The sequence below is a fragment of the Choloepus didactylus genome, chromosome 13 (genome assembly GCF_015220235.1).
Source record: "Choloepus didactylus isolate mChoDid1 chromosome 13, mChoDid1.pri, whole genome shotgun sequence".
NCBI classification, from domain to species: Eukaryota; Metazoa; Chordata; class Mammalia; order Pilosa; family Megalonychidae; genus Choloepus; species Choloepus didactylus.
This window is the reverse complement of record NC_051319.1, coordinates 64,466,031-64,493,247: the sequence shown is the minus strand read 5'-3', so window position 1 is coordinate 64,493,247 and position 27,217 is coordinate 64,466,031. Positions and strand designations below refer to the sequence as shown.

The window sequence follows — 27,217 nt, the reverse complement described above, 5'->3', positions numbered from 1 at the left end:
TGTTGGGCAACACTGTCGAACTCCATAGGGGTAAAGAAAGGTAAACCTGCTTTCCCAACACTCAACAAAAGAGCGGTGAAAATGTGTACATAATTCTTCCTCTCTCAATCCATCTATCTTGAGAGAAGAAGGCCTAATTCTGTTTAAAATTCTATTTTTATTTAAAATTATCAGGGGCCAGAGGAGATGCAAAGGTAATTCCTCTTGATAAAATCAGCTGTTCCTGGCTAGTTTTTTCTAATCACAACCTCTCTGTGGCTGCCCCTCTCGGTGTTTCCTTGTCTGGGCTGTTTTCTGCAGAGATGCTCCTGCCTCCCTCAGGAACGAGTAAATGGGCCTGCGAGGTTTGCTATATGAGGATGAAAGATGAAACCACCTAAAAGGGCCTTGACAATTGGGCTTGGCACTATTTCTGCTTACATATTCAACCACTTTCATAACGAAAACAAAAAAATTACTTGAAACCTGATACATTATATTCAGCTTCATATGGAAGAACTTTATTTTCGTTTTTTATTTTTTTTAAGCTAAAATGTTATTGAAAACAAAATTTTCTCAACTAGCTGCTTCGGGACAATATACTGAATTATGAAGCTCCACATATTTTAAAGGTTTTTGAAATCCTGACGACACAGTAAGTCCCCCATTTTTTCCCCCTCAAATTTTGATGTTTAGGCCACTTTCTTCCTTTTCTGGGCTCTCCTGCCTCAAGACCACGCTGTGGATGAAAGGAGCCGCTGTGAAAAGTGCATGAGAAGTGAGCGTGGAAAGCACAGAGCTGGACTTCCTCCTGGGCTGGAGACAGCACCAACCGAGCCGGGGCTGCCGCTTCTGCTTCCAGGTCCCCTCTGGGGCAGCCAGCATCAGGCCAGGCCGAACTGAAACAGCAGAAAGAAGGGCTGCACAATGGATCCCCTTGAATCATGCTACTAAAAAAAGGTGCAACGAGAAACGAGTCCCTGTGCATTCTTAGTCACAACTGTGGGCAGAAGGAGAACCCAAGCGATTCCACCCTTTCGTATTAAATAACAGTTTAAAAAAGCTTTTTAGAAACAAAGCAAATTCTTGGTGAGACTGGAAATGTGAGCCATCCCAGGCTAGCTGTCCACTGAAATAAGTCTCATCCCTAGTCATAAATAAATAATCTCTTTCCTGGTCTGACTTCCACGCCAGGATCAATCTCTCTTAACATCTTACTTATTTTATTACTGCTTTTGGTTTTCTGGGACTGATTGAAAGTTGCTTGGAGGAAATCTTTGGTTTTGCTTAAGTGTCCGTGACATTTAATCATGACTTTCCTTGCAGTTTAATTCCAACCAGTCAATCAGTTAATCCACTTCGATTGATTCTGGGCTCTCGGTGATTGGCTTGCACTCATTGGGCATCCGCTGGTGCCGGCTCAGCTGGGTGGCCTGCGTGAAGCTCCTCTCACACCTCTCGCACCTGGTGGAGGCAAGAGAGAAAATTGAGACTGGGAGTGGGGCCTGCAGGGTGATGGGCTTCCTCTCATCCTGCCTAATCAGAACAGACACTCCAAAGTGGCTTCAGATTTTACCGGCTCAAGAGGTTTAATTGGTGGCCCCTTCCAAGGCCTGCATGCCTGTGATGGGACAAAGCTTGTCTGATGCAGAACAGAGGGATCTGTCAATAGGCAGGGGGAAGGTGATTTCTCCAGAGAGCCCTGTCCTGCTGCAGCTCTGATCACTGTCAGTTCAAATAGATAAAGAACAAAAAGAGATTTTTAGGAGTGAGCCATCAAAGCAGCAGCTTGTCTGCAGTTTTCTGCTCCATAACCTCAAAGAGAAATTGATGACAAATAGAATTTCACCTGCTGCTAATTTAAAATTGTGACTCCTACTCCCCTCAGTGCAGCAGCCAAAGAGCCATCAGCTCTGAATTGGGAAACTAGAGGAAACAGTGCATTAGTTTGCAGTGACTATGTGGAGGGGAGCAGGGTAGATATAGGTGGCTGCTTCTTTCTAAAAGCTAGCTACAGTATCACAGCCCAACCACACTGAGGGTCAAAATACCATTTGGGATGGGGACACAGGAAAACCAGAAATCAACAGATATTTGCATAAGTTTAGATGCTCAACTCTCTAGAAGGTATAGTAGAAACCATGTACATGAGGGCCATAATTAAGGGCCAGTGTGTCTTCATGTGAAGAATATCTCCTCTCGTTAACTTAAAAATGGTAATTTTAAAAAGGTAGCAATCTAGAGACCCCGGGTCTGTCCATTTCTCCCATGCAACACAAATTTACTAGTCTGGGGGCTACTCAAGCTACTAGAAAAAGAAAAAAGGAAAAGAAATTTAGTGTGGCCTCTGGTTATTCTCTTGTTGTTCCTGGCTGGCTGACTGCACTGTAGATATACATACAGAGATGAGCTGTGGCCGGAGTGGGGCACAGACAGTGACCTCGACACCACCCTGCTCTTCTGGGCTGCCTGGAGCACTGGCCAGGTGCCTCAGCATTCTCTCCTCAGACCTCTGAAGGAGGAGACATTTAGGAGAAGCTGCAGACAACTGCCCCTCTTTTAAATAATGCTACCTCTGGTTTTCTGGTCCCTGCACTATTGGAGCTGTGGCAAAAGCCATCCTGAGAAAGTCCCCACTGCCCAACTTAGGACCACAGACTGAGGAAATCCATGTCCCATTATCCAGTGTGCATTCCTCTCTTTCTCCTCTTTACTAAAATTATTAAGGTGTCTTTCCCCCAAAATAATTACCTATAGAAATATAAACCATCCATCCACTTTGAGGATTTTTGCATAGTTTTGAATGTTAGGAGACTAGAGCTTGGATTTTTCAGGGTTCCTGCGCCAGCTGAGGGTGTCAGTGTGAAGAAGTTGTGTTTCTTGGATTGTCTTTCAGGGAATATTTTTTTGCAGCCTGTTCCACTGTTAAAAACTGCACTGTGATCTTGACAAATGTATAATGTCAGCTTTAATGTATCAGACCTATCAGCTCAATGAAAATAACTCAGAAGTATTGATCACCTAATGATTTTTGGTGCATTCATTAACGCCCACGGGCAGCTTATCCCCTCTCTGAAGCTCCTGAAGTGCTGATGACACATCAGCAAATTGCTGATTGTTTATTAGAAAACTGATTAGTTACTGGATTACTGTGTCAAAATACACTACCTTTCACTGCTTGACAAACTTTCAAATTATTATATTCCTTTTTTTTTTTAATTTTGTAGCTCTAGAGTCAATTTCAAAGAGAGTGGAAGAGCTTGAACAATTATGAGGAATAACAATTTACCTGGGTCGTGATTTTGCTCTTCTAAACCTGTGTATTAGAATATAAAGAATCCATAAATGGGAAGGTTAGTGCTTCAAATAAGGCAAACATGTATTTGTATATGGAATATCTAAACATCCAGATTGAATGGAAGCATTAAGAGGGGTTAATTTTTTTCTCAAGTGTTTGCTTAAATGCCTCATAGATATTTATATGCATGGAACAATCTGTTGTAAGAGTCAGGAAATTTACCAAGTCAGATTTATAGGGCACGTGAGAAGATGATTGCTGAAAAATCATCTCTAGTGCCATCTGGTCACCAAGTGTGAGTAAAAATACATGCAGATGCATAGAAAATTAGATCCTTTTTAGATCCTTAATCTAGATTCTTTTCCCAGGAATTTCCCCTTCTTAAGCAGAGTGTGCTACTAGAAATAATTATCTGTGTGGTTTGGAAATTATAAGAATACAAGTTGGATATCTGAGGAAATAAAGGGAGCTGGGTATAAAAATGGTTGGCTTTGTTTTAAATTTGGATAAGGGTAAGGCCTCCATTTTGTGGTTTTGTCTTCAACTTTAGAAAAATGCCCATCACAAAATATTTTCAAAGCTTAATGAAACCCATCAGAAGGACAAATTCAGTTAAAGTACCTGGTTCTGGCAGGTCAAAGCCCTGACTGCACTTGAGCTGGCATCTAATTAACCCCAAACTACAATCCCAGATGAGTGATGGGGTATGGGCATATCTACGCTTGGACCTCATGCTGTGTAACAAGAGGGAAGGGAAGGTGCAGGTAATGAGGAATTTCCAGGAGGAATGAGCATTTCCAGGAGGAAGGAAATGCTCTTGCACACAGAGATCGTCCTCGTGTGTACCATCCCTCAATATAGACTTTGATGCTATGGCCGTTGAGAGAACATCACAGAAACACTGAAGTGTGAAGTCTTCCAAATAGTTCAGCACAGACAAAGTCCTTGAGTTTCTTCTGGTATGACAGTTCTAATTAAACTTGATTTCCCTCTAAGTTTGAGATCATTCTTCACTTAATTTGATGGTTGATTGGACTATATGTACAGGAGCTTAACTGCCTCCTGAGAGTGATAGAGGAGCAAAACCATGGAAAGTTCTCTTACGTGGAAAACTTGCAAAATGCTTTCTGTGCCACTACAAGTCACAAAATAACTTCTTGAATTGATCCAAATTGCACAGGACTTCATACTGATGATGTGCTCCATATGTAGTTACTGATTGCTTTGCTTTTGCTTAAGTCTTGTTCAAATATTAGGCATCCTTTGGAATTTCATTCAATTTTCATACTGAGCCAAACAGCCTTTACTTAAGGCAAACACCGGGTAATGAATATGTTCCACTATTTTTTAGCAAAGATAAAGAGAAGCCTTCCCAAGGAAAGTCCCGCCTGCTCTTGAGGCTCTTTGGGCTCAGAAGCCAGGCATTGAGCAGCTCACGTGGATCCTCCCAGGCAAAGCAGAGCAGCCTACCTGAGATCTTGAGAGATTATTTTTTGTAATAAGAGGAAAAGGGAGTCCACACTGTAAAGACTTCTTAGACTGGCTATCTGGTCCCTCCCTCCCTTTCTTCCTTTTTGCAATAAAGTGCTTGGCAATTGTTGCAAAATGGAATGATGTCTTGTTTTTGCTTCTTGTTAAGCACAAACCGAAAGCCAAAAGTTTCAATTGGATCCTTGGATTCTAATGTCTCCTATGTGCTCCTTTACCTTAGAGATTCTAAGACTACGGCCTAGGTTAGCTGCCCACAGGCCCCTGATCTACCTAGAGCTCAGGGAATGGATTCTTCCAGTGGGTCTGCAAATAATCGGATTGGGAGGCAAAGCCTGGAATGAAACTCTGCTCTCTCGATGCAAATCTCCTCCAGTCTTCTTTGGTTTGAAATAATTTTGCTCTGCTTTCAAAACCCACTTCTCAGCAGAAGATTTTAAAATTCAGAAGGGCTTTCCCTGATGTAGCAGGAACAATCTTGGCTTGCCCCTGAGAACTCTGTGAAGACCTCCTGAGCCCCAGGTGGGTGGGGCAATTTGGGGAAAGAGCCATTTGGGGCATTTATTTGGAAGCTGCCCAAGGTGTAGAGTTGAGGGTTGTGCATCTTTACAAGATTCTCTTCCTTCTTGCAACATTGTTTAAGCCAATACCCATTAGTTGAAGTAGTAAAATTAACTGTTGTGACAAAACCCATTTTATTGACTAATCTGCAACAAAAGCTTTTTTTGAATGTTTGTTTTATGAAGTTGTAAAAGGATATCTTCATAATATTTACAAATGCCCATGGGCTGGATATCCATGAGCCGTGGTTGGAAGTTTCCCAAAACTCCCTTGGGACAGTACAATCCTGAAAGACCTGGTTGTATATACTAAAGGATTTAACTTTCCATTTCCTAAAAGACGTTTAAATCTTGCACTTTAAAACTAAGCATGCCCTCAACTCTCTCCTGGGAATATATATTTGATAATTTAAAATAAAACCGACAGGATGTGGCTATCTTCATAGGAGAAGGAGCAAAAGGAACTAAAACTAAAACGCACATAGAACCTATCCAACCAATCCCTGTTGTTTCTTTACCTTTTTTTTTTATTCCAGATGAAATTAGATTATGGACTCAAAGGACCCTTTTGAAAAGAAAAACATACAATTGCCAAAGCCCTGCAAATATTAATTTATGAATTGAAATTTAGTTAAAATGGCAACATTATTGGAAACATGACAAAAACAGGATGTTAAAGAAAAAAATTGAGTGGAGTCAATGAGGTTACACTTAAGTAACACCTTAACATTAAAAGAAATCTATTTCTCATTTTGACCCTGAAACCTTGTCAATTAATTACTAAAATCTATTTACACAGCAACAAGATAAAAATCAATCTCATTCCTGGAACTCTATCTGTCTAGCCGCCCTCTCTAATATAAGGGGCCAGAAGGATGTTTGGTTCTCCTACAACTCCGCTTTTGAAAAGCTCTCTTGCTCAAAGGCATGGCGAATGTGTGATTGTCATCTTCTACATCCAGAGCAGTGGTGAAACCAGAATGTGTGACTTTCCTGAGGGTGAGGCCTGAGGACGATAGCAAAGTCCACTCAGCAGGTTAGGATGCAAATGCTCATGACAGGGAACCCCTAGGACTGTGTTAGCCCACCTGGCACCTTAGGGAGGATTAGAAAAAGCACCCTGTTGGGCTATTGCAGCATCAGGGCTACAGTTTGGCTAGTGTAGTGCAAGCTCCATTTTAGACCCCACTCTCTGCCCCTCCGGCCAGTTGCCCTTATGCAGTGAACAACCTGCACTTATGAACATAGGCAAAAATTATCATTATTTTTATTGTTAATTAATACAAATTAAGCCATGATGGAAAATAGATAAGAATGACAGATAGAGACATCTAATTCCTGGGCAGATGAGTGACAAAAACAGCCTTTTGTGAACTCCTCTCTCTGCTGGCAGGCACAGAGGTGGTCAGGAAAATGACCAGCAGGACTCGTCCAATCCAGAGTAAGTGTGGCCTCAGTCTGAGCAGCACTGTGGCAGGACGCCATGCTAGAAGGTATGGAGGGAAAGTCAGGGGTAATGAGACTTGGAGTAGACTTTTTGGCTGAGACTGAGCAAGGGGATTAGTTTCCAACTGCCTGAATCATTTTCTCTCTTGCTTGATCTTGTCCTACAGAAGGTGAAAAAGGCTATACATTTATGCTCTTTTACTTTTCGCCTGAATCATTTTCTCTCTTGCTTGATCTTGTCCTACAGAAGGTGAAAAAGGCTATACATTTATGCTCTTTTACTTTTCTCCTTAAACAGGAAAAGCCAGTATGGCAAACAAGTAAAGAGAGCTGTAAGAGGGTGGAACAGAAAAAAGTTCATTACATAGACAGTAAAAACTGTTTTGAGATCACCATTCAGTCATACATGCTGATTCACACTCCTAAGCCTTTTCACATGCCGTTTGGGCTGCCAAAAATGCCTCTTTCTCTCTGTATGCCTGGCAAACTCCTACTCATCCTTCAAAACACATCTTTTCTCCACCATTCCCAAGCACATCATTCATTAAAAAGAAAAAAACCCACATTTGAAATATTATCTATGCCAGATAGCATCGATTACTCCACCTTTGTGCTACCCTAAAACATGGTATATATGCTTTATTTTTGCATTCTTCACCCTAAGTTGTAATACTTGCTCATTAATTGGGCTTTGCCATAAACTATGAGGTCTTCAAAGATAGGGACTGAGTCTCTTTCATCTTTTGTATCCCTTATGCAGGGCACTTAGTACAAGAGTAGGTGCTCAATAAATATTTGCTGAATGAACGGACGCATACATAAATGACAGAATGAATGAATGGATGAATGAATGAAGAGGCCCTCTTGCATGATGCAGACGTCTACTGTTTTCACGATTGCGATATATCTAAGAACACATACTCTGCCTCAGGTACCCGTGCCTTGCCAAAACCCTTGGAATTCATTTCTACCTCTTCCCACATTTCCTGAATCCTCAAGAACTCTGAGGTTTTTTTCTCCCCCACCAACATGGAATTTCTGAGGTCCAGAGAGTATGCAGAAAAGTCACAAGCTGGCTGCTATAATAGACTCAAATCTCTATAATACATAGGAAATAAGAGGAAACAGTTCACCAGAATCCTGAAAGGTTCAAGTTCCCCAAAAGATGATGATTCAGATGTCCTGAAATCATGGCCAACATGCTTATGGTCATGAGGCTTACTGATGGCTCTCAGAGCTCTGTGTGGCTCCTAACTCAAATGCTAGAAGCATAGATCCTCAGGAATTGGAAAGAATATTAAAATTATTGTCTCATACCTCCTTATTTCACTGATGAGAAAACAACCCAGAAAGATTGCCTCATGTCCAAAGTTACACTACTAGATCCAAGGCAAGTACATAGGTATTCCGATTTCATTTTCCAAATTTCTGCCACTAAACAAGTAGGTCCTTTTGCAGCTTGGACATTGTCCTTCCAAAGACCCTTCTCCACCAGCTGGCTGGGCTGGACAGGGCAGTCCCTCCACTCTTCTGTCAGCTCTCAGGAAATGGTAGAGAAAGAGATGAGAGGAGGAAAGGGCCAGCTGCTACTTACTTGAAGGGCTTCTCTCCAGTGTGGGTTCGGATGTGGTTGTTGAGGGTAGTGGCCCCAGCGAAGGCGCGGCCACAGTAGCCGCACTTGAAAGGCCGGTCACTGGAGTGAGTGACCACGTGGTTCCTCAGCTCTGAAGGTTGGGAAAAGGACTGGGAGCAGTGACCGCACTGGTAGGGTCTGAAACAAACAAAGAGACTGCCTGGTTATTAGTCTGTCCATTAGCCAAGGGAATTCAGCACCATGAGGGAAGGGCTTGTTGGTGGCATTTTCTCTACTTCTTAAATGGAGCATAATGCACTGGTCACTGGGTTCCCACTGAATTACTTGCTGCCACAAGAATGAGATGTATGGAGGTGCTGAGACAGATTAATTCCCAAACTAATATTTCTTTCCAGTATTAATCATATCATTTCAAGAATCTCTTAATTTCTTGTTTTTATACCCCCCTAGGTAAATATTAGTGTGCTTTTGTGTCCACTGAAGTATAGACTTGGTTAAGCAGAATGTTAAGTGCGAAAATATGTAATTGTTTTTTATCCTTTCAAGGCACTTTTAACTTTTCAAGATTATTGTAAATAATAATCTTCTGGGATGGAGAAAGAAGGTATCATTTCCATCCTGTCAGTTTAGAAAACTGAGAATAAACCTGTACTCACAGAAATAAGCTCTTGATGTAAAGGACCTTCTAGGATATTTGGACTTTATTTAAAGTACGAGGTTAAATGTGGGAAAGGAAGCAAGGGCATGTGTGTTTTAATAAATGCTAAACTCTCGGAGGGGTCTGTCTATAGCAGAATCACTGGTATTGCAGAGATGAACACAGCATTGACCCATAGATGTCTCTTTGTACAAGAAACCTGGTCTTGAGATATTCAGGAATCCTGACTTCTGCTTTCTACACCCCTCTCTCCCAATGTTTACTCATCGGATCTTTTTCTTGAACCTCCTTGGCTCTCCCGTTTAATCTGGTGCTGAGCAATGATTTATAAACAGCATGGAAATGAAGGGATGTGCTTGCAGAAGGATGGCTCTGATGCAAAAGCAAAGAGAAGGAAGTTGTAACAAATACCTGATAATTAGCAAGATTATCAGAAAATATTCTTTCCAGCTCATGAGAAGGAAATCAATTTTTTGTATTCATAAAATAGATTAAAATTTTGCTTTCTCCACAGATGTTCTCCTGCTTACTGAAGCAGAATCTGGTGACTGATATAAAACCTGGGGAGTTTTCCCTTTCAAAGCTATTTCATATCATTCCTTGACAGGGCTCTAATATGTTTATCAAAATTTTAAAGAAAATTAATACTCTGTTGTGAGAGATATTAATAGCGCTCACTAAGCCCCATTTTGTAGCCCAAACATTCCTGACTGCATTTGGAAAGCCAATGGCTAAAGCAGACTTAATTGCTCTACTTTAGCAAATGCATAAGCTCAAATGACTAGAAACTGAAATAAAGGGCTGGGAGACAATGGTGAGCAAGCATGTACAACAATTCAATTAAGTGCAAAATAAAGTGTAGCCTCTCATTTGTCAAGTGAAGTGCTTAATTGTGGCTACTTGCCTCACTGAACACAAATACTATTATTTTACCAGGCTTCAGCACACTGAGCACTGATTGTAGAATTTTTTAGCGTGATTAATAGTCCAGGATTGGTCAATAACTCAATACTATACAATTTTAATTACTTACATTTAGAAATCTATTTAACTGTTCTCCAACAAGTTTCAAAGAAATATATAAGAGTCCTTGGTAAGGATTTTATCAGTCTTGACAAATTACATGCACGTTTTATTACAATTATAAAATAATGCTTTGAAAGCCATTAAAATTACATGTAGGTGAAAATGTTCTCCTGCCAAACCTGTTCTTTGTAGTAACCATTAACCTTAAAGGGTTCTTCAAAAATAATTCTCTCAGGGATGAAATTTTTTCTAATGTTATTGAAGAATATAAACAAAATAATATATTAATATATGCTATATCCACTGACAACTGATTTTTCTAATAGTGAAGGGACCATTAACATTTATAAGCCTCTGGTTATCTATTTTTAATAGCTATCACAATAAACAATAAGCCACTAAATAAAACCAATTAATCTTTTCTTTTTTTTCTAACTCTGCTGTCAAAAGTTGGGCTGATTTATTTCTTATGGTCAGAAGTCAATCCATTCTTTTTATGTTAATAGTCACAATGGCAAAGATTTACATGCAGAGAGCAGAAATGACCACAGAGAGGCTGGTGCTGAATTTTTATATCAAACGAACACCGAAAAAAGGATAACAGGATTCTAAAACATCCCCATTGCCCAGCACTGGGCCTGAGAAGTGTTTGCTAGGAATCCAGTGACCTGTGGTTCAGTTTTTACAACTCCGCAGGCTCAGCTTGACTGAATGGCAGAGTCTAGAGCAGGGGAGACAGAAGAGATGAGTCTTGCTTCAGTCCCTGACCCCAATCAGCTTTGGGACTTGGGGCAAGTCACTCAACTTCCCTGACTCTCCATTTTCTCATCTATCTGCGAAGGGAGAGGGACGAACTACATGCTCATCCTGACATGCTCTGTTCCTGCTTCCCAGATAATCAACAAAAGTGCATCGTCTGAGGATTTTTCCAGGGTACAGTCTCTCAGAAGTCAACCAGTATCATCTCTGTCTTCCATCACGTGCACTAGCCAGCTCCCTGGACACAGAGATTTCTGGGATCGTGTGTGTACATGCTAATTAGAAGACGGACAATTTAAACTTATTTGGTAAACATTTGAGAATATAGAGCAACAAGAAAATACAGAACCAAACTTTACTTTGGTTGATTTCAAAAAGCAAAGTGATGTTCCTTCGTTCTTAAGTACCTTGAAGAATAAGACTTTAGAGCCCGTGGTCACATTCACCTCTGCAGAAGCCAATTTTACATAGAATTAAGAACACGTGTGCCCTACTTGCCACTGCAGTAACAGATTCTCTCTCCCAGCCTAGAAACGTGTAGAAAATTAGCCCTGAGAAAGTCCAGAAGTTACAAAGTAAGCAGGCAGGACTCCTTTAAACACTCTTTTCCTGTATTTCAATATTTCCTAAAAAATGAATAAGGGAAATGGTCAAAAAATAATCTCTGCTTTGATTGTGCTCATAGGGTTTCATCTAAGGACATGAGAATACATTCAAGACAGAATTAAATCTTCAAGCCCAAGAGCAGGACTAAGAAAACATTATCACTACTCAGGCACTGCAACATCTTTTGAGACAACTGGCCACAAGCCTTAGAGTCAACTGTGTGTACATATGTCTACTAGCACAACCAAATCCTCACCTCTCAATTTATAGCTGAAGAACCTTAAGGCACAGAATTAGTTGCCATTACTCAGCTTTTTATTCTAGTGACTAACTTTCCCATTAATTTTTTAAGGTCTGCCCTAAAGATAAGGCTTGAGTTTATTAAACTTTTGGATGCAATCTTTTTCAACTCCAAAGCTGAATACACAGGCAGCAGATTCTGAATCCCTTTGATGTGTCATACCAGAAGTGCCGAGGACCGACATCCTCAACTGCTGTTTAACTGCACTCTTTCCAGGATCTCACATCATTGCACAACTAAATGGGAATCTCCTTTCTAGAACACTTTGATTCTCCCCACATCATCATACACATACAGTATTTCACTCTTCTTAAGGCAAAAAAATGAGCATTCCTCACAAAATGAGCATTTCACACCCAGCGGTAGCTTATGCATTTTTTTTTTTTTTTTTTTTTAATGACTTGAGACCTCTGGTAGTGGTATCCAACAGAATCCATTCTGCCTCGATGGAAATGTTCTATATCCAACACATGAGCCCTTACTCACATGCAGCTGTTTTGCAATTGCAATGTGGTTTGTACGATTGAGAAACTGAAGTATTATAATACAGTTTTGATTAATTTGAATTGAAATAACCTTGTGTGTCTAGTTCCAACACAGAAATATCAAGCTTCATGGAAAACTAGAAGGTGCTCTGTACTCAATGAAGAAATAACTGAAAAACAGACAAAGCCTGGGTTGATTTAGTTAGTATATATCAATGCTGATAAATATAAGCATAAAGAAGGCAGTGAAACAATTTTGTACATCCCCTGGCATTATCTGTTACTGGCAGCAACCCTGCCAAAGATTTCTCCAGTAAAATGTGCAATTCATTTGCGTTAAGTCTGTAACTGTTTTGGTGTACAGGAAAAGGATAAAAAATTTAACAAAACTAAGTGTGGTTTGGTTTAAAATTATTAATCCTTCTTTGATTTTTATTTCACGGCATGAAAGGCTCCAGGACAAAAGTTCAGCTGAAGTCACATTCTCTCCTTGCTCCAAGTCAGCCAGTGCAAGTGCAAATCTCCCAAGACTTCAAAGGGAGCGCTACTTAGGTCACTGCTGGCTGCGTGGAGTGAGAAAAGAACATAGTTCTATGTAAGGAGAAAAAGATTTCAGGAAAGCTACAAAAGTGTGCAGCCAAAGGGCCTGGAGAACATTGAAAGCTAGAAGATAACCTTCACACTTAGAGGGAAAAGAAGAAACAGTGGAACACAAGAGCACTGATACATTCCAAAGAAACCACTGTGGCGATCGATTATCTCCAGGCTCCTCCCACCAAACAGCACCTTCTCAGAGTCACTGTCCCCTCTGGAACCACATCAAATTAAAGCAATGATACTCGAAATACAATATGAACAACTGACGGGAGGTGTGTGGGGGAGGCTGACAGAAGACATTCCCATGTGGCATAAACAACCAAAAGGAGAAAGGAAAAGAAAAAGGATGCAAAATAAATAAAGTAAAGGTAAGCATTATAAAAACACTTTCTGTGGAAAATAAAAGAGAACATATTCATCAGAAAATAATCCACTATAATTGAAGGCTTTGCTTACCCTTTCCTGGAGCACCCCCAATGGGACTGTTGGGAGTTTCTGCAGCAGGAAAAAACAGAAGAGAAAAGGGATTTCTAACTCCTGGTTCAAACAAAAATGAGCCGACCTGTTCTGGCCTAGGCAATAAGCTTATACAAAAACCTAAGGGTGTGTGAAGTCTTTAAGCAAAGTCTTGGCTGATCTAGATTCCAATAGCTTCTTCCCTTTGCATTTGCTTAGGCAAAGCAAAAGTCAGTTGCCTGGGGAAAAGGAAGAAGAGATTTTTGGTTTTGGTTTTGGTTTCTGTTCTGTTTCTGTTTTTTTGATAATATTCACAGATCAAAATCAAGAAATAACAATTCTGTAGCTCCTGGGCCCTCTTGGATGTGTTTTTATCTTCACTGCTGATTTCCACCCTACTAGGTAAAACAAAAATTTTTTCTGCATTCAAATGTGAATGCCACAGAGGTGAAAAATGGTGATTTCTGGCATCCCTGTGTACTGAGAGATCTCCTTCCTTTATATCAAGGCATAGACTTTCTGATGGACCCTCACACAAATATAGACACACAAAGTCTCTTAGAAAAAGGTTCAACTGTCTGAGGATTCATGGCCAAATATTCAATCTGTTGAATGAAGATTCTTTTGGACTTGAGATTCAGGGGCCTGTTTCAAACTTGGGCCTGTTTGAGAATTTAACCTGTCTATCTTTTGACTTTGTCTTCCTTGGCTCTCTTTCTTGCCTCTGATTCTAGCAAGGTTTTCCTAACAAAATAAAACACTAGTGTTTTTCAAACAGGGGAAATGGTGTCTGCCTGTTAAGTTCTCCTTTTTTTTCATTGTTTTGGCTTATTGGGCACAAGGTACTAAATGGTCAATTGATTTACAGAGTCAATCACTCAGAAATATATGTGCATTCAGCAGCTGTGAGTCTCCACGTGGATAGTAACGCAAAAAGGGTCAGGATTTAGCCACCATCATGATCAACTGATGTTCCATTGTAATTCTGCACCTTTCTTCTACTTAGCAATTCACCCAAGTTTCTAAGAATTATGGAGAGTATCTTTTCCTTCCAAATTTTCTGGTAGAAAGACAGCATCCTAGGTTCTGGAACAGAAATGAGCTGTTCCAGTCCTATATGCTAAAAGCAAATTACATCTCTAGAATGAGGCTAGTGGGTCAAAGTGACGGGACATCTCTCTGTATTTCCTCCTCATCTGCAAGAATCAACTCAAATGTGGTTGTGTATTGCAAGCATCTCCCCAACATTGGTAAGAAACACTGTACCTCACTACTTTGCCTATAAAAAGGACTGATTTTCTTTTTTAAGTCAAAATTCTTAATTTCAACTCACTCATGAATGATGGTGATCACACCTCAGGTGTTCCAATAATGCCCAGGAAAGGGAGAAGTATGACCCAACTACTTGAGCAATTAGTTGCTAATTCCAACTCTGGTTATTTACCTGGTTAACAAGCACCCACCACTTCACCTCATCTGGGAAGGCCTGGCCACACAATACCTGGGCATCTGATTCAAACAAACCCATCAAGGTCTGGCACAGGATTTTTGCCAATAATTTTAAATTAGCTTGGAATCACCATTAGCTTGATAATCTTTCATGGAAGTGTATTTTGTACTGGTAAGGTTTCTAATTTGTCTTTTTTTTTTTTTTTTTACAGTTTACACTGAGGCATTACAAATTGTGGCACTATCATTTCATAGGACAGGAATCAAACAAAATCATATGCCTTCATATCTTTCCATTTACTGTTCCATATTTTCATTGCTTTATATGACATTCAGTATGAAGTCATATCACATGTAAAGCTAAGTGTTGAGTTAGAAAATTTTAACTATTACTTCATTTTACTTTGCATGTTCAGTTATTATGACTAAGCCTACAATGAACCTTTGCAAATAATAGATCTGTCCAACTGAACTCACTCAACTTAAGAAGCAAGTTTACGAGATTTTAATCCATCTTTTCTATTTTAAAAAAACCTACCAAAATGTTGTGAAAAATTAAAATAGATATATCTTGGAGCTCTATATATACTTACAAGAAGAGTAAACTTTTCAAAAACATCTTTTTAAAAGGAATGAGGAAATATTTTCAAAACTTTTACATCACATTTACAGTCAATAGTACTAAGATCTACAGAAGTCTGTCGATAGTTTCATCAACGGGCTCCCCTATTGAAAGTAAAAGAGGATAAATACACAGCTGCCTAACAGCCCTAAAGTAAATGTTTCAATATTAATTAGCTTGAGCAATGTTTGATCCTAAATAAGGGGTTTCTAGAATGGCATAAATAAAAGCACACATATGTATAAATGTGCACATATAACCTAAAATTGATTATCATTATTTCGGAAAATATCCATTCCCTCCCACCATACCTCCACCCTCCCTGCCCTTACTTAGCTTTTCTGGGCATATTGTTGCACCCTGTAATGCTGAGAGGAGACTGCTGAGTGTGTATTATTAGCCAAGGAGATCTAAGTGGCTTGCTTAAGGTTAATCAGTGGCAAAATTAAGAAAATAATTAGGAAGTCCCACTTCTGAGTTTCCTATTCTAGTTCCAAAAATTATATTCTGCTTTTATGTTCACAGTGCATAAAACGCTATTCTTAGATAATTTGGTTTTAATCAAATTTTCATAGGACATGAAGGAGAGAGAAAACATAAGCAATCCTTTCTTATTGAATTAATTTGATTTTTGTCTTTTGCTCTGCCAGCTATCAAGACTGCCAAATAAACCAGTTTTGATTCATAAATAATAGTTCCATTATATCTACTGTGCCACTCGTCAGAGTACCTGAAATTTTAATTCACTTGTTCAGCTAAATTTCATCCTCAGTTCATGGCCATAAAATTCTTTATTGACAAACTTTCAAACCAACTTTGACTCTGAGGTATCTAGTCAACATTTTTCTTCTGTGTGGATATTAGTTTATTGAATAAGTGGCATCTGTTTTCCTCCACATCACTAGCAGAGGAGGTATTTCCTTTTGACAGCTTTGCAGGATTTATGGGTTTGCATGCTCTGAAGAAAAATGTACTAAGCAAAAAATTCCAATTCATTACCTCTTAGTACTTAATTAAGTTCATACCCACAGCACACTGGAGGTGAACCCTGAAACGACTGTGACAGCAGCAGAGCAGTCAGCTATATTATCTTGGGAAGACAGAGAGGATTCTAATTATCCTGGCCTCATTTTTCCATCTATGATATTCATAAATGCTCTTCTACCTCGCTCCCCTTTATACTTGGTCAGAGCAATGTGGAACGAGTACAGGTTCCTCTCTGCAGCCACCAACCTGTGCATGAGGTCTTATAAGCCAGAAAGTTGAATGCTGGCCTAATATTACTCTCTGACGTTCCAGAATGCAGACACCTCTCAGCACAGAGTTTCCCCAGAGGTGTGACTGCAGGAGGTGACTGGAACCTGGTAGGAACGCAAGTAGTGCATATCACTAAGTAAACACACTGTGAGCAGGGTTTTACCTGTCCGGGTTCTGAGTGCACACGTGCATCTGTAACAGGATCCTCTGGGTGAAAGTCTTAAAGCACTGCCCGCATTTCCAAAGATGCCAGTCACTGAACTCCGAGTGGAGCTGGCTTGTGGAAGTTGGGCTCGCAAGGACTCGCTGGTTTTTCACGTTGATTTGGCTGAATCCTGATTCAATGGGCCCAGACTTATCCAGGAGAGAGAAGTTCCTGCTGCACGGCGTCTGTGGGAAAACGATGGAGCGCTGCTGGGTGGCTGGGGAGAGTTTGCTGCTCTTGTTGAAGGGCTGCAGGGCATCTTGTCTGCACATGGCTTCCATTACCGTGGAAGGGACATTTACTAGGAGAACAGCAGTATTTTTAGAAGATCAGTTTTGCTAGCCCTTAAAATAAGCAAAATAGCATGCATTTTAAAAAATTCCTACACATTAACATTTTAAAAATTTGTTTTTCTAAACTCAGAATTAATGTAATAACAGATAGTTTGATTGAGGGGGAAAGCACTATTATCACAAATTAATAACTCATTCAATGCCTATTTATTAAGCCACTGCTATATGCTCAGGATTGTTCTTACATGGTCTTTGCTCTCATGGAGTTCACTTACGAATAGAGATGCACAGGATTGTACAGTGAGGTTCCACACTGCCCCTTAAGTTAGGAGAGAGTTCAGATGAAGACACAGCAATGGGAGGAGGAGAGCAAACAGGGGGGCTTCCCAGAGAGGGTGGTCTTAAGCAGTGCAGAGAAAGTGGGCTCAACTTTGCTACACACAGAATTTTAGGTATTCCACCAGATCTTGCCAGCACACCACAGGTATTCAAGAAAAGCTGGCTGAAGAGATGAAGGGAACAATATGACAGATGCCTGGAGACAGGAAACATCTGGCATGTTGATGGATAGTGAGGGAGACAGGCTAGCTAAGAGGGCATGGATTCTGAGCTCTGTGGGAAATAATGAGTAGGGTATGCAGACCTCAGAGGGCCTTAGAAGTCCAAAGAGACAGATTAAAAAAATAATAAATAAATAAAAAGACTTTAGTCCAAGGACTTGGACACACACTGTTCCTAAGCTGAGGAACAGAGAGAACAATGAAGCGTTGTTCAGGTTGGGCTTGAGCAAGGCATGATTTAGTCAGGGTGCACAGTGGATAACGTAAGAGTGGGAGGCCACAGAGGACTGGGCTTGCAACTTGGCCTTTGGAATCAGAAAGCCCTGGGTTCAAATCCTGACCTCTGCTGTCTATTAGCTGGGAAAGTTACTCAACCTCTCTTTGCCTCAGCTTTCCCATCTGTGAAGTGGGGATGTTGAAGTAACAATCATAATAATAACAGCAGCAGCATGGCTGAGTGGCTGAGATGGTATAGACTGAACTCCACTATTTCCTAATCTTGTGTCTTTGGGCAAGTGTGGAACATCTAGATCTTCCATTTAGTCTTTGGTAAAATGTAAAATGTTTCCTCCAAAGAATGAATGAGATAATGGATACATTAGGATCTAGCAAAGAGCTTGGCCCACAACTGACATTCAATAGATGTAGAGCTCTATGAGTCCCAGTTTCCTCATCTTTAGACTAACCTTTATGAGGCTTAAATAAGAGAATAAAGTTCTCACCACAGGGCCTACCATCAATAGTAACCACTGTTCTTAATTTATAGAAGAGATTGGAATGATGGGCGATGGGCCTAAACTGGGCTGGTGGCAGTGGGAGTGAGGAAAGAACTAGGAAAAAGAAATGTTTTTCAGGAGGAAAACCTAACATAAATTTTTCTTCCTTTTTTTTTAAGTTGCTATTTTTGTTTATAAAATTTATCAAGTAGTCACTTGTCATCCCACAGGTCCAGAAGAGATCAGAACCTAATATGCTTAAAACTATTATTCTTTTGTAAAGTAACCACTGTGTCAATAAAATGTAGTTTTTAGTCATTTCAGGGGCCAAAGAGATTACTGATCATAGTGTGGTCAAGAGCAGGAAATTAGAGACCAAAATATTGAAAAAGGATGATTGACAAAAAGATTGGTGGTGGCAAATAACAAAGCCATGCAAACGAAGGTTATTGACCAAGGGTCCAGAGCCACACTTGAGGGAAATACATGAGCTGAGGGCTCATCCTGCCCCACCACAGACTATCGCTAGGATGCTTATGCAGCGTCAAGTTTCCTCAACTCTAAGAGAATGCTACAGGATCCTAATGACCAGGAGTAGACAGAAGGAGATGGCTATAGATGGCCTGAGGAGACAGGAAGGCATCATGTTCGGGACATAAAGGGGTTGCTGTGCTGCCATTCAGGACTCTTCAACTCAGACAGCATTCTGTAAAATCATGTGTATTAGACAACCCAACAAAAGTGCCCTGTCCACAGGGTACTGACAGCCTGGCCCATCCTGTCTTAGGAAAGAAAACCAAAGCAAGAGACTTACAGACCTGAAAAGAACCTATTAATCCTCCAGTCAGCACTTCTTAACCCAGACCGGGGAGATATCAAAAAATTACATCAGAATCTCTCAGTGGGTCCTGGGCATCTGCATTTTTAAAAGCTCCCCAAGTGCTTCTAATGGGCAATCACTGTTGAGAAGCACTGATCTAATCCAACCTCTCTTAATACAGATGAAAAGAGCTGAGGCCCCAGAAGGTACAGTAACTTGTCCTGGGGCACACATTCAGTTAAGAAGAGAGCTTTCTGATACCCAGGTCAGTGTTTTCCTATCATGCTCCTATACTGTCTCTGCTCACTAGATGTGTTTCAAAAGGAGAAAGGACATTTTACAGCTAACATGGGTAGATAGATAGATAGATGATAGATAAAAACATATATACAAATGTTTATATATATATATACACCAAATACACATACATACATAGGTTTATGAATATGTTTATATTTTATATACAAATCTTTACATGCAATTTCAACTGCTAGGGCAGAAGTGTATAATCAGGACGGAATTTGGACATTTTTTAGACTTTCAAAAATCTTGTACTGCACAGTGAGACTTTTTAAAAGGTATTGGAAGATAAGAAGGAATGTTTCATCATGTTTGGGTACTTCTTAAGTAAATCAGAAAAACAGCCCCACACTGCCAGAGTTCAGGTGAGCCCTTTTATAACTAATCTGGAAGAGGCAAAGCACAGAAGTCTACACAATTTCAGACTACACTTAGCTTTTGTGGGGTGGGAAAGGCCAGACTACCAGGAAAGAATGCATGGTGGCAAGACTACAGAAGGAAGGTGTCATCAGCATGCACACAACAGAGAGAAAAACTGGCCAGAGGCTTCACTGTTGGAAAGAGGAATGTGAAACCCTTGGGAGAAGGTAATGCAAATAATACTCCAAGTATAGATTATAGATTCTGACTTTCCATATATGCTTCTGGAGGGTAAACTAATACATGAATTCTTGAAAATTGTTAAGGTCACATAATCTTCATATTAAACAAAAGAATCTGTGGGCCAATGGGTTTTTGTAAGTTTAATGATCAATGTCAAAACAGTAATAAAAATGTATACCAGTTTGTACACTAATCCAGGGGATATATGCGATCTGAGTTAATGGTTGCAATCATAGCTTCCAGGCAACAAGAATGGGAATGGTTGGAAGGAAATTATTCTCCGTTTTACTATTTTCTTTTCCAGAATACCCCAAACAAATATATGTTTTCAAGCTATAGAAAGTAATACTTGCACTTTATATTTTATTTTTTGCATGGTCCTTTATTATATTTGTGAAAAAACTAAATCCTACCAAATGAAAATGAGCACATAATTTGAGAGAAGAAAAAAGTAAGAATATGAATGAATAATTTTCACAAAAGCAACCACATTTGAGCTCTAAATGATCCTGCACACTTCCATAGAACTTCAAAAGTCTAAAAAGTACAGTTTCTAAAAGCAGGACTTAAAAGACACAGAAGATTATTATTCCCAAATATCAGCCTCCTTGGCCATGGCATTCAAAACTATCAACAAAACACAGGAAATTATCAGAAAGGGTAAAGAAAATGGATCAGAAAACACCATATTGTCCTAACTCAAGAAATACAACATAGACAACTGCAAAAGGCCAGAGATGGCTAACTAAAGTGACCAGAAAGATGAAGTGGTTTCTGCATGAAGACATAATGAACTTGTAAAATCTCTTTAGTCTGTAAGGACAAAGATTAAGAGGAAAATGTAAACTCTCAAACCCTCAAATGAAGTACATGAGCTCAACAAACCCTGGTCAATTAAAACATTGAGAGAAGCAAATTCAGAATCCGTAAAACAAAGTCCTACTCTAACCTCCCCTTGTCCATTTATTCAGTTCACAAATACTTGGTGAGTGTCTATTACATGCTTGACACCATGTTAGGTGCTGTAGATACGAAATGAACAAGAAAGCCTCAATTCCTGCCCTCAGGGCATTTAAACTCTAGGCGGAGAGACATATTAAACAAAACTTTCTGCAAATAAACATTTACTCAGTTTCATCTAAGCAAATTCCATTAATTGTACAATTATAATGGTACAATAATTGTAAGTCACCATTCACTTGAAGACACCTGCCAGTTTAGATTGAAATGTGAAAAATGTATGAAATTTAGAATTGATAAAATGCAGTTGATACGACTGTGATAAATACTAGGAGAGAGAGGAAGAGGATGCCAGGAAAGCATATATAAAGGATACTTATACTTGTGGTGTGAGGGATAGCTTCCCTGGGGCTGCGAACAAGAATCTCAGTCCTGACTGGTTCACAGATCCCAGTTAGGTGCAAAGGGAGGAAAAGGCCTTGCAGGGACACACAACATCTGCAGCCTTTGCCACAGGGTCTGTGTGTCATGCTGAGGTGGGGGCACTTGGGGAACTGAAAGGCAGCCAACTGCAGCCTAAGCAAGGAGAGAGAAGGGCTGAGAGCCGCTGCACTGAGGCTGGAGAGGAAAGCAGCACCATCACCGATGCCTATGGGAGCTGGGCAGGTAATGGAATGAAAATGATAGGAAGCAGGTTAATACAATAGAGGATGGCAGGATCTGTAGCAAACCGAGAAGAGCATTGTCTGTCTAAAGATATTTGGATTATAATATTTTAAAACACTATATTGGCCATACAAAATATTGCTGGAGACTATCTATGGCCAATAGGCCACCATATTAAAGAATTAGGAATTAATCATAAGAGTAACAGAAAGCCAAAAAGTATTCTAAGCTAAGGTGTGAAATGATCAGATTTATGCTTTAAATGCAGCACTTTAAATTGTTAAATGAAAAAAGTAAGGTGCACATGTTAAAAACAGGGGCAACTATAGACGAGGGAGAGTATTTGGGAACTCTCTGCACAATTTTTCTGTAAGCCTAAAATGGCTCTAAAAAGTCAAGTCTATTTTAACAAATGCAGAACGATGTATACAGTATGCTATTACTTGTTTAAAAGACAGGGGCCAAGAGCAAGCAAAAGAGAGGAAGAATATACCTGAATGCTTGAATAGGCAAAACCTATCTCTGGAAGGAGATCCAAGAAACTGGCAACGTTACTGATTGCCTCTTGCAAAGGGAATTGTTTGGCCAATAGCACTTTCTGGATTTAGATCTATATAACTGGACTACCTATTAACAAAACATGTTGGTAAACTGAAACAACAAAATAAATCAATGAAACCTTCACTCTGGCTGCTGGGCTGCTATGATATGATAACAGAGAAAGCATGAAGACGTGTAGGAAGCTACTGCGGTGGTCCAGACTTATACTTTACAGCGACACTGATCAGGTGGTGGCAGCAGAGATGAAGAGAAGAAATGTATTTAAGAATATACAATCAACGTAGCCTAATGGCTGATTAGATAAAAGGGAGGAGAAGAGGCAAGTGCCAAGGTTTCTAGAATGAGCAACTGGATGAATGGGAGCGAGAGTTATTGACATGCAAGAATGAATAGAACACAGTTTGGCATACGTTTCATTCGAGATGCCTGTGAGACATGAAAGTGTTAAGACATTTATAGATAGGTGGATATAGAAATAGAGATTGAGAAATTTGTGCACAAGTAGTTTATTGGGAGGTCTCTCAAGATCAACACCTTAGGGGGCAGTGAGTCAAGTAGGACTGGGTAGTAGGACTGTACAGAGGGAGGAGTTCAACATCTCTGGAGCTGGGAAGGTCCTTCAGAGTTGTCCTGCTATAGGCAAGTGAACCAGGCCTTTTATAGCCCACACATTGACCAGTCACTGGATATGGACTGCCATGGGGAGAAGGCATGACCTAGGGTGAGTGGCTTTCTGAGGATGAAGACAATTCCTGGAGAGGGCTCATCTGAGAACTGCCAGCCCCTCCCTGCACTTCTGCAAACTGAGGGAACATGTGCCTCCATCCTGAAGCACAGTGGGGTGGAGAGGGGCATCCTACAGCACCCAAGAGGTCAAAACTCTCCCAACAATGGGTTTCTCTGTCTCTTTTGTCCCATTTGTCCATGAATTCATCTCCAGAGGGTGCTGCCTTCTGTTACTGTCTTACCAAGTCCTACAGAGATGTCCCTCTGGAGTGACTTCTTTGCTTCTTCTAGGACCCTACAGGTTTCTCCAATTCTGAACCAATTTTTATTAGTTTCTGGGCCCAGGATTTCCATATGTAGCAGAGAGTGCAAGATTAAGCCCCATACCATGCCACAGCTGGGGTTGGTTTTTAGTATGTGACTCTGTTTCCAGAGATTTTCTCTTTTTGCTTTAGGATCTAGCTTTATATTTAATTTTCTTTAACCCATAATGGTCATGAGTTTGGATTGAGGAAAAAGGATTTTCCATGTTTTGCCAGCCCACCACCTGGACAGTCATTCCCACAGCTAAATTCCAAGTAGAGTCAAAGGATCACTGAATCACAGAATGTCATGGAAGTCAAATTAATTAAACATTAGTCGAACGGGGATACACTCCAAGCAGAACCGATCTCTTCCTAACTCTAATCCCCAGATACTCTCTTTTTAGACCTCCCATGGTACCTACTTAGTGTTTTCTTGTATTGTTGTGTGTTTATGTGCCTTCCTCTAGATCAAATCCCTTAAGGACAGGAGCTGGGTTTTCAGATTCCATCATTATGCTTCCCAAGGAGATATTCCGTATACTTGTTGAATTGAGCTATGCTATCACGTCTGGGGTCACAGGTTTAAGGCTTGAGTAGGGCCTTCCTTACTCAGGGCCTGGTTTCTCATGGTGGGTGAGATGAAGGGGTGAATGACTCTGTGCAGAGGGGCCCCTTTCTATTTTGCGCTCTTAAACCAAAATAAAAAGGCAGGCCTCACCGAGGCAGTGTTGACTCCAGTGCAGCAACCCCTGAGTTGCCATCAAGTTTCACATTCTGCTACCTCAGCTTCATAAGCCGAGACAGAAAAAAGCAGCAGGAAGACTTGTTTAACATTTATTCCCAGGTTTTTTTTTAATTTCCTCTGAAATGAATATGAATACACCACGGTCTTTACACTCTGCAGGAGCTAATCCTCCACTGGAAGCCTTGGGGAACCTCATTCCTCCTTGCGGATGCAATCTGTCGACACAGGCGTTCCTTCAGGCTCTTTGAAAGGCCCTCAGTGGATGGAGTGGCTCTCTCTTTGGAGCTCTATTACATTTATAACTAGGACTTTTTAAAAGAAAATAACACGGGAATTGCTTCCAGAACTCAAATGTCTGTGTGAGACTCTGAACTCTCTTTGAGTCAAGGCAGCTTTGAATGGCTCATCCAGGGATGAGTGTGCCGGACCCCCTCACAGCCGCCAACGGAGGGGGGCAGTTACTGAAGCCTGAACTCGCTGCACACACTCAATGGGAAATGTGTACTTTCAATGTTGAAAGAACCATGGGAAGAAAATTATATTTTTTTAAATGAAAGTGCTTAATAAGTATGGCATGTAGACTCCCAAACCCTCTACTCCGACCCCTCAATCATTCCTGCTCATGTATTGGTATCATGCATTGGACCAGTGTTGTGGAGCTGTAATTTCCACTCCAAAGATCCACATCCAGGGTAAGGAATGCATTCCCTAAGTAATTATTCCACAGTTTCCATTTCTGACTTACAACTCACTGAGAGGTCATTCTATCCTTCCAGTTCTTCAGACTAAAAACCCTGGAGTCATTCTTGACTCCTCGATTTCTGTCTCACTCAGCATCCAATGTGTCAGCAAATGCTGCTGGTTTTACTTTCAAAAGATATCCGGCATCCAACCACTTCTCACCACCTCCACCATTTCCACACTGGTCCAAACCACCAGCCCCTCTCCCCTGAATTCCTGCAAGAGCCTCTAACTGGACTCCCTGCTCCACCTTCACCCCTTACTGTCTGCTTTCCACACAGTAGCCAGAGTAATCCTGTTTAAAATTTCAGGCAGATCATGTCACCTTCTGCTCAACACTCTACAATAGGCCCTTCACCCACCTCACACAGAGTAAAAGGCTGTCCCAGCACCCTCCTGCCCCCATCTGAGTTAACCGCCCCCCACCTCACTCACTCCACTTCACCTGTACTGACCTTCACGATGCTTTTCCAGCACACCTGGAACATTCCCACCTGGACGTCTTTACACATTTAGTCCTGCTGCCTGAAACACTCTTCTCCCAGATAACCGCGTGGCTTGCTCCTTCTCCTCCTTCGAGTCTTTGCACAAACATCACCTTTTCAGTGGGATCTACCCTGACCACTCTCTAAAATTGCAACTCCAAGCTCCTGGCACTCCTGGCACACCTTCTTTGCTTCTTTATCTCTACAACACTATCACCTTATGACAAACTATTCACTGATTTATTATCCTTCTCCCTCCACTAAATGTGAGCTCTATGAGGGCAGGGATTATTGTTTGTTTTGGTCACTGCTGTATTTGCAGCACATAGCAAAGGCACTGGCAAAGAGCAATATTTGAGCAACAAATGGATGAACTGATGAATATTTGGACTATGTCCTACCTACTTTAGATCTCTAGGCTTTGCTATATTGACCTCCAGACATTTTTCAACATACATACTCCACAACAACTTCTTCAGAGTCTGTAGCGGGTTGTATTAAAGGAGGAAACAGAGGACCTTGCAGGATTTCTGGAATCCTTTTTGATCATATTTGACACTTTAGCAAGCAAGGTTCTGACAAGGTTCCAATACACAGACTGGCCGTCCATGTTGGCAGAGGAGGGAGCAGATACTGGTGCTTTTCTGTGCATAGACCTGGATCTATTTTCCAGGGTGTGGGGACATGCAGCCATTCTGGGCAAGGCAGATCATACTGGCCTCCATCTCCATATCTGCATGTAAGACCAGCCACACACTCATGTCCAACACTGAGATTCTCTCCTATGAAAACAGACACTTCCTCAAACAGGAGTATCACTAGAAAATAAACTTCCCAATGGAAACTTGGGAAGTAAGAGGAATGTACTATATGTCCAAGGATTCATTTTTTTAAAATTGGAGATTGGTTTTGGGTCAGGGTAAGGTAGAAAAGGAAAGCTGATAGTAATAGCCTTTTTGAGGTTTATTTTTTGCAAAGAAAATAAAGATGGAAAAAAACTATCTGATCATCAGCATTTTGATCAGTAGTTAACATGAGCATTTTTAAATTGGAGTTTGTGTGTGTTTGAGTGTGCGTGAGAGAGAAAAAGTGAACAGGGAAAAAGGAAAATAACACATTTTCAAAATGAAGTTCCTTATCCACTAACAATATAGATCTGCTCTGTTTCCTCCTTTGTAGGGTAACACCAGATTATCATTTCACAGATTAGTTAATTTTGTGACGAAAACAAACAGCATCATTGAAACCAGTGTTTATCACCGAAGCACATCAGAATTATCTAACTCTGTTCCAAATACTGGAAGCTATAACATTTTTCAAAGAATTGAGAAAACAAAAATATAAATTGTAAGTGAAAGTTGCTGCAAGTTTTCATTTGCCTAGACATTAGATAGTTTTTTAAAAGATAGAAGAAAATTACATGGTCTGTTCTAGACTAGGAGATTTAGAAAGACACCAATTCCTCAGTCATATGTCTATGGTTTATATTATCATTTCTCACTCCAGCGACAGCCTAGGAGATGGCCATCCCAACTGACTGGAGGGGTGTCAGCCCAGATAGATGGTATTGTTTTCTTATTGCTCCATTCTTGCTGATAGGGTGGACTCAACAAGACTGTGCATTCCTGCAGAGCAGAAGGTGTATCTCATGCTGTTCTTGTCACTCCCTAAGGTGCCAAGCTTAGAAGCAGACACATAGCAGGTGCTCAGTAAATACCAGCTCATCTAACTTTGCTGTTAGCAAGTACTTAAAACTATGGCAAAGGAAAAACCCTAATGCTAATGGAGGTGAGGCATGAAATTGTGAACAGGCAAAGAAGGACTGGCCTGTGCAGGTTAAAATGCCCTGTGAAAGAAGCAAAAGACATCCAGGGAAGGAAAACGGTAAAACAGACTTGTGCACGTTTGAGTTATGTACCACAGAGAACCACATTTCAGGAGCTTCAAGAA

The 27,217-nt window shown here is 40.5% G+C and overlaps 1 protein-coding gene across 3 annotated transcripts in view; it reads right to left on the bottom strand.

The window, feature by feature from the left end:
• Positions 1–522: 522 nt before the first annotated feature.
• The window catches only part of PRDM6 (PR/SET domain 6), a 103,358-nt gene continuing 76,663 nt past the window's right edge, over positions 523–27,217 (bottom strand). For 2 of the 3 annotated variants that reach the window (XM_037801790.1, XM_037801791.1), the window contains 4 exons: positions 16,745–17,087; positions 13,254–13,292; positions 8,366–8,542; positions 523–1,443 (listed from right to left, as the gene is read on the bottom strand). In XM_037801790.1, the coding sequence (XP_037657718.1) occupies positions 1,329–1,443; positions 8,366–8,542; positions 13,254–13,292; positions 16,745–17,087 (674 nt within the window). In that variant the 3' untranslated portion in view covers positions 523–1,328. The remainder of the gene's footprint in view (positions 1,444–8,365; positions 8,543–13,253; positions 13,293–16,744; positions 17,088–27,217) is intronic. The other variant, XM_037801792.1, reaches the window with a different exon arrangement.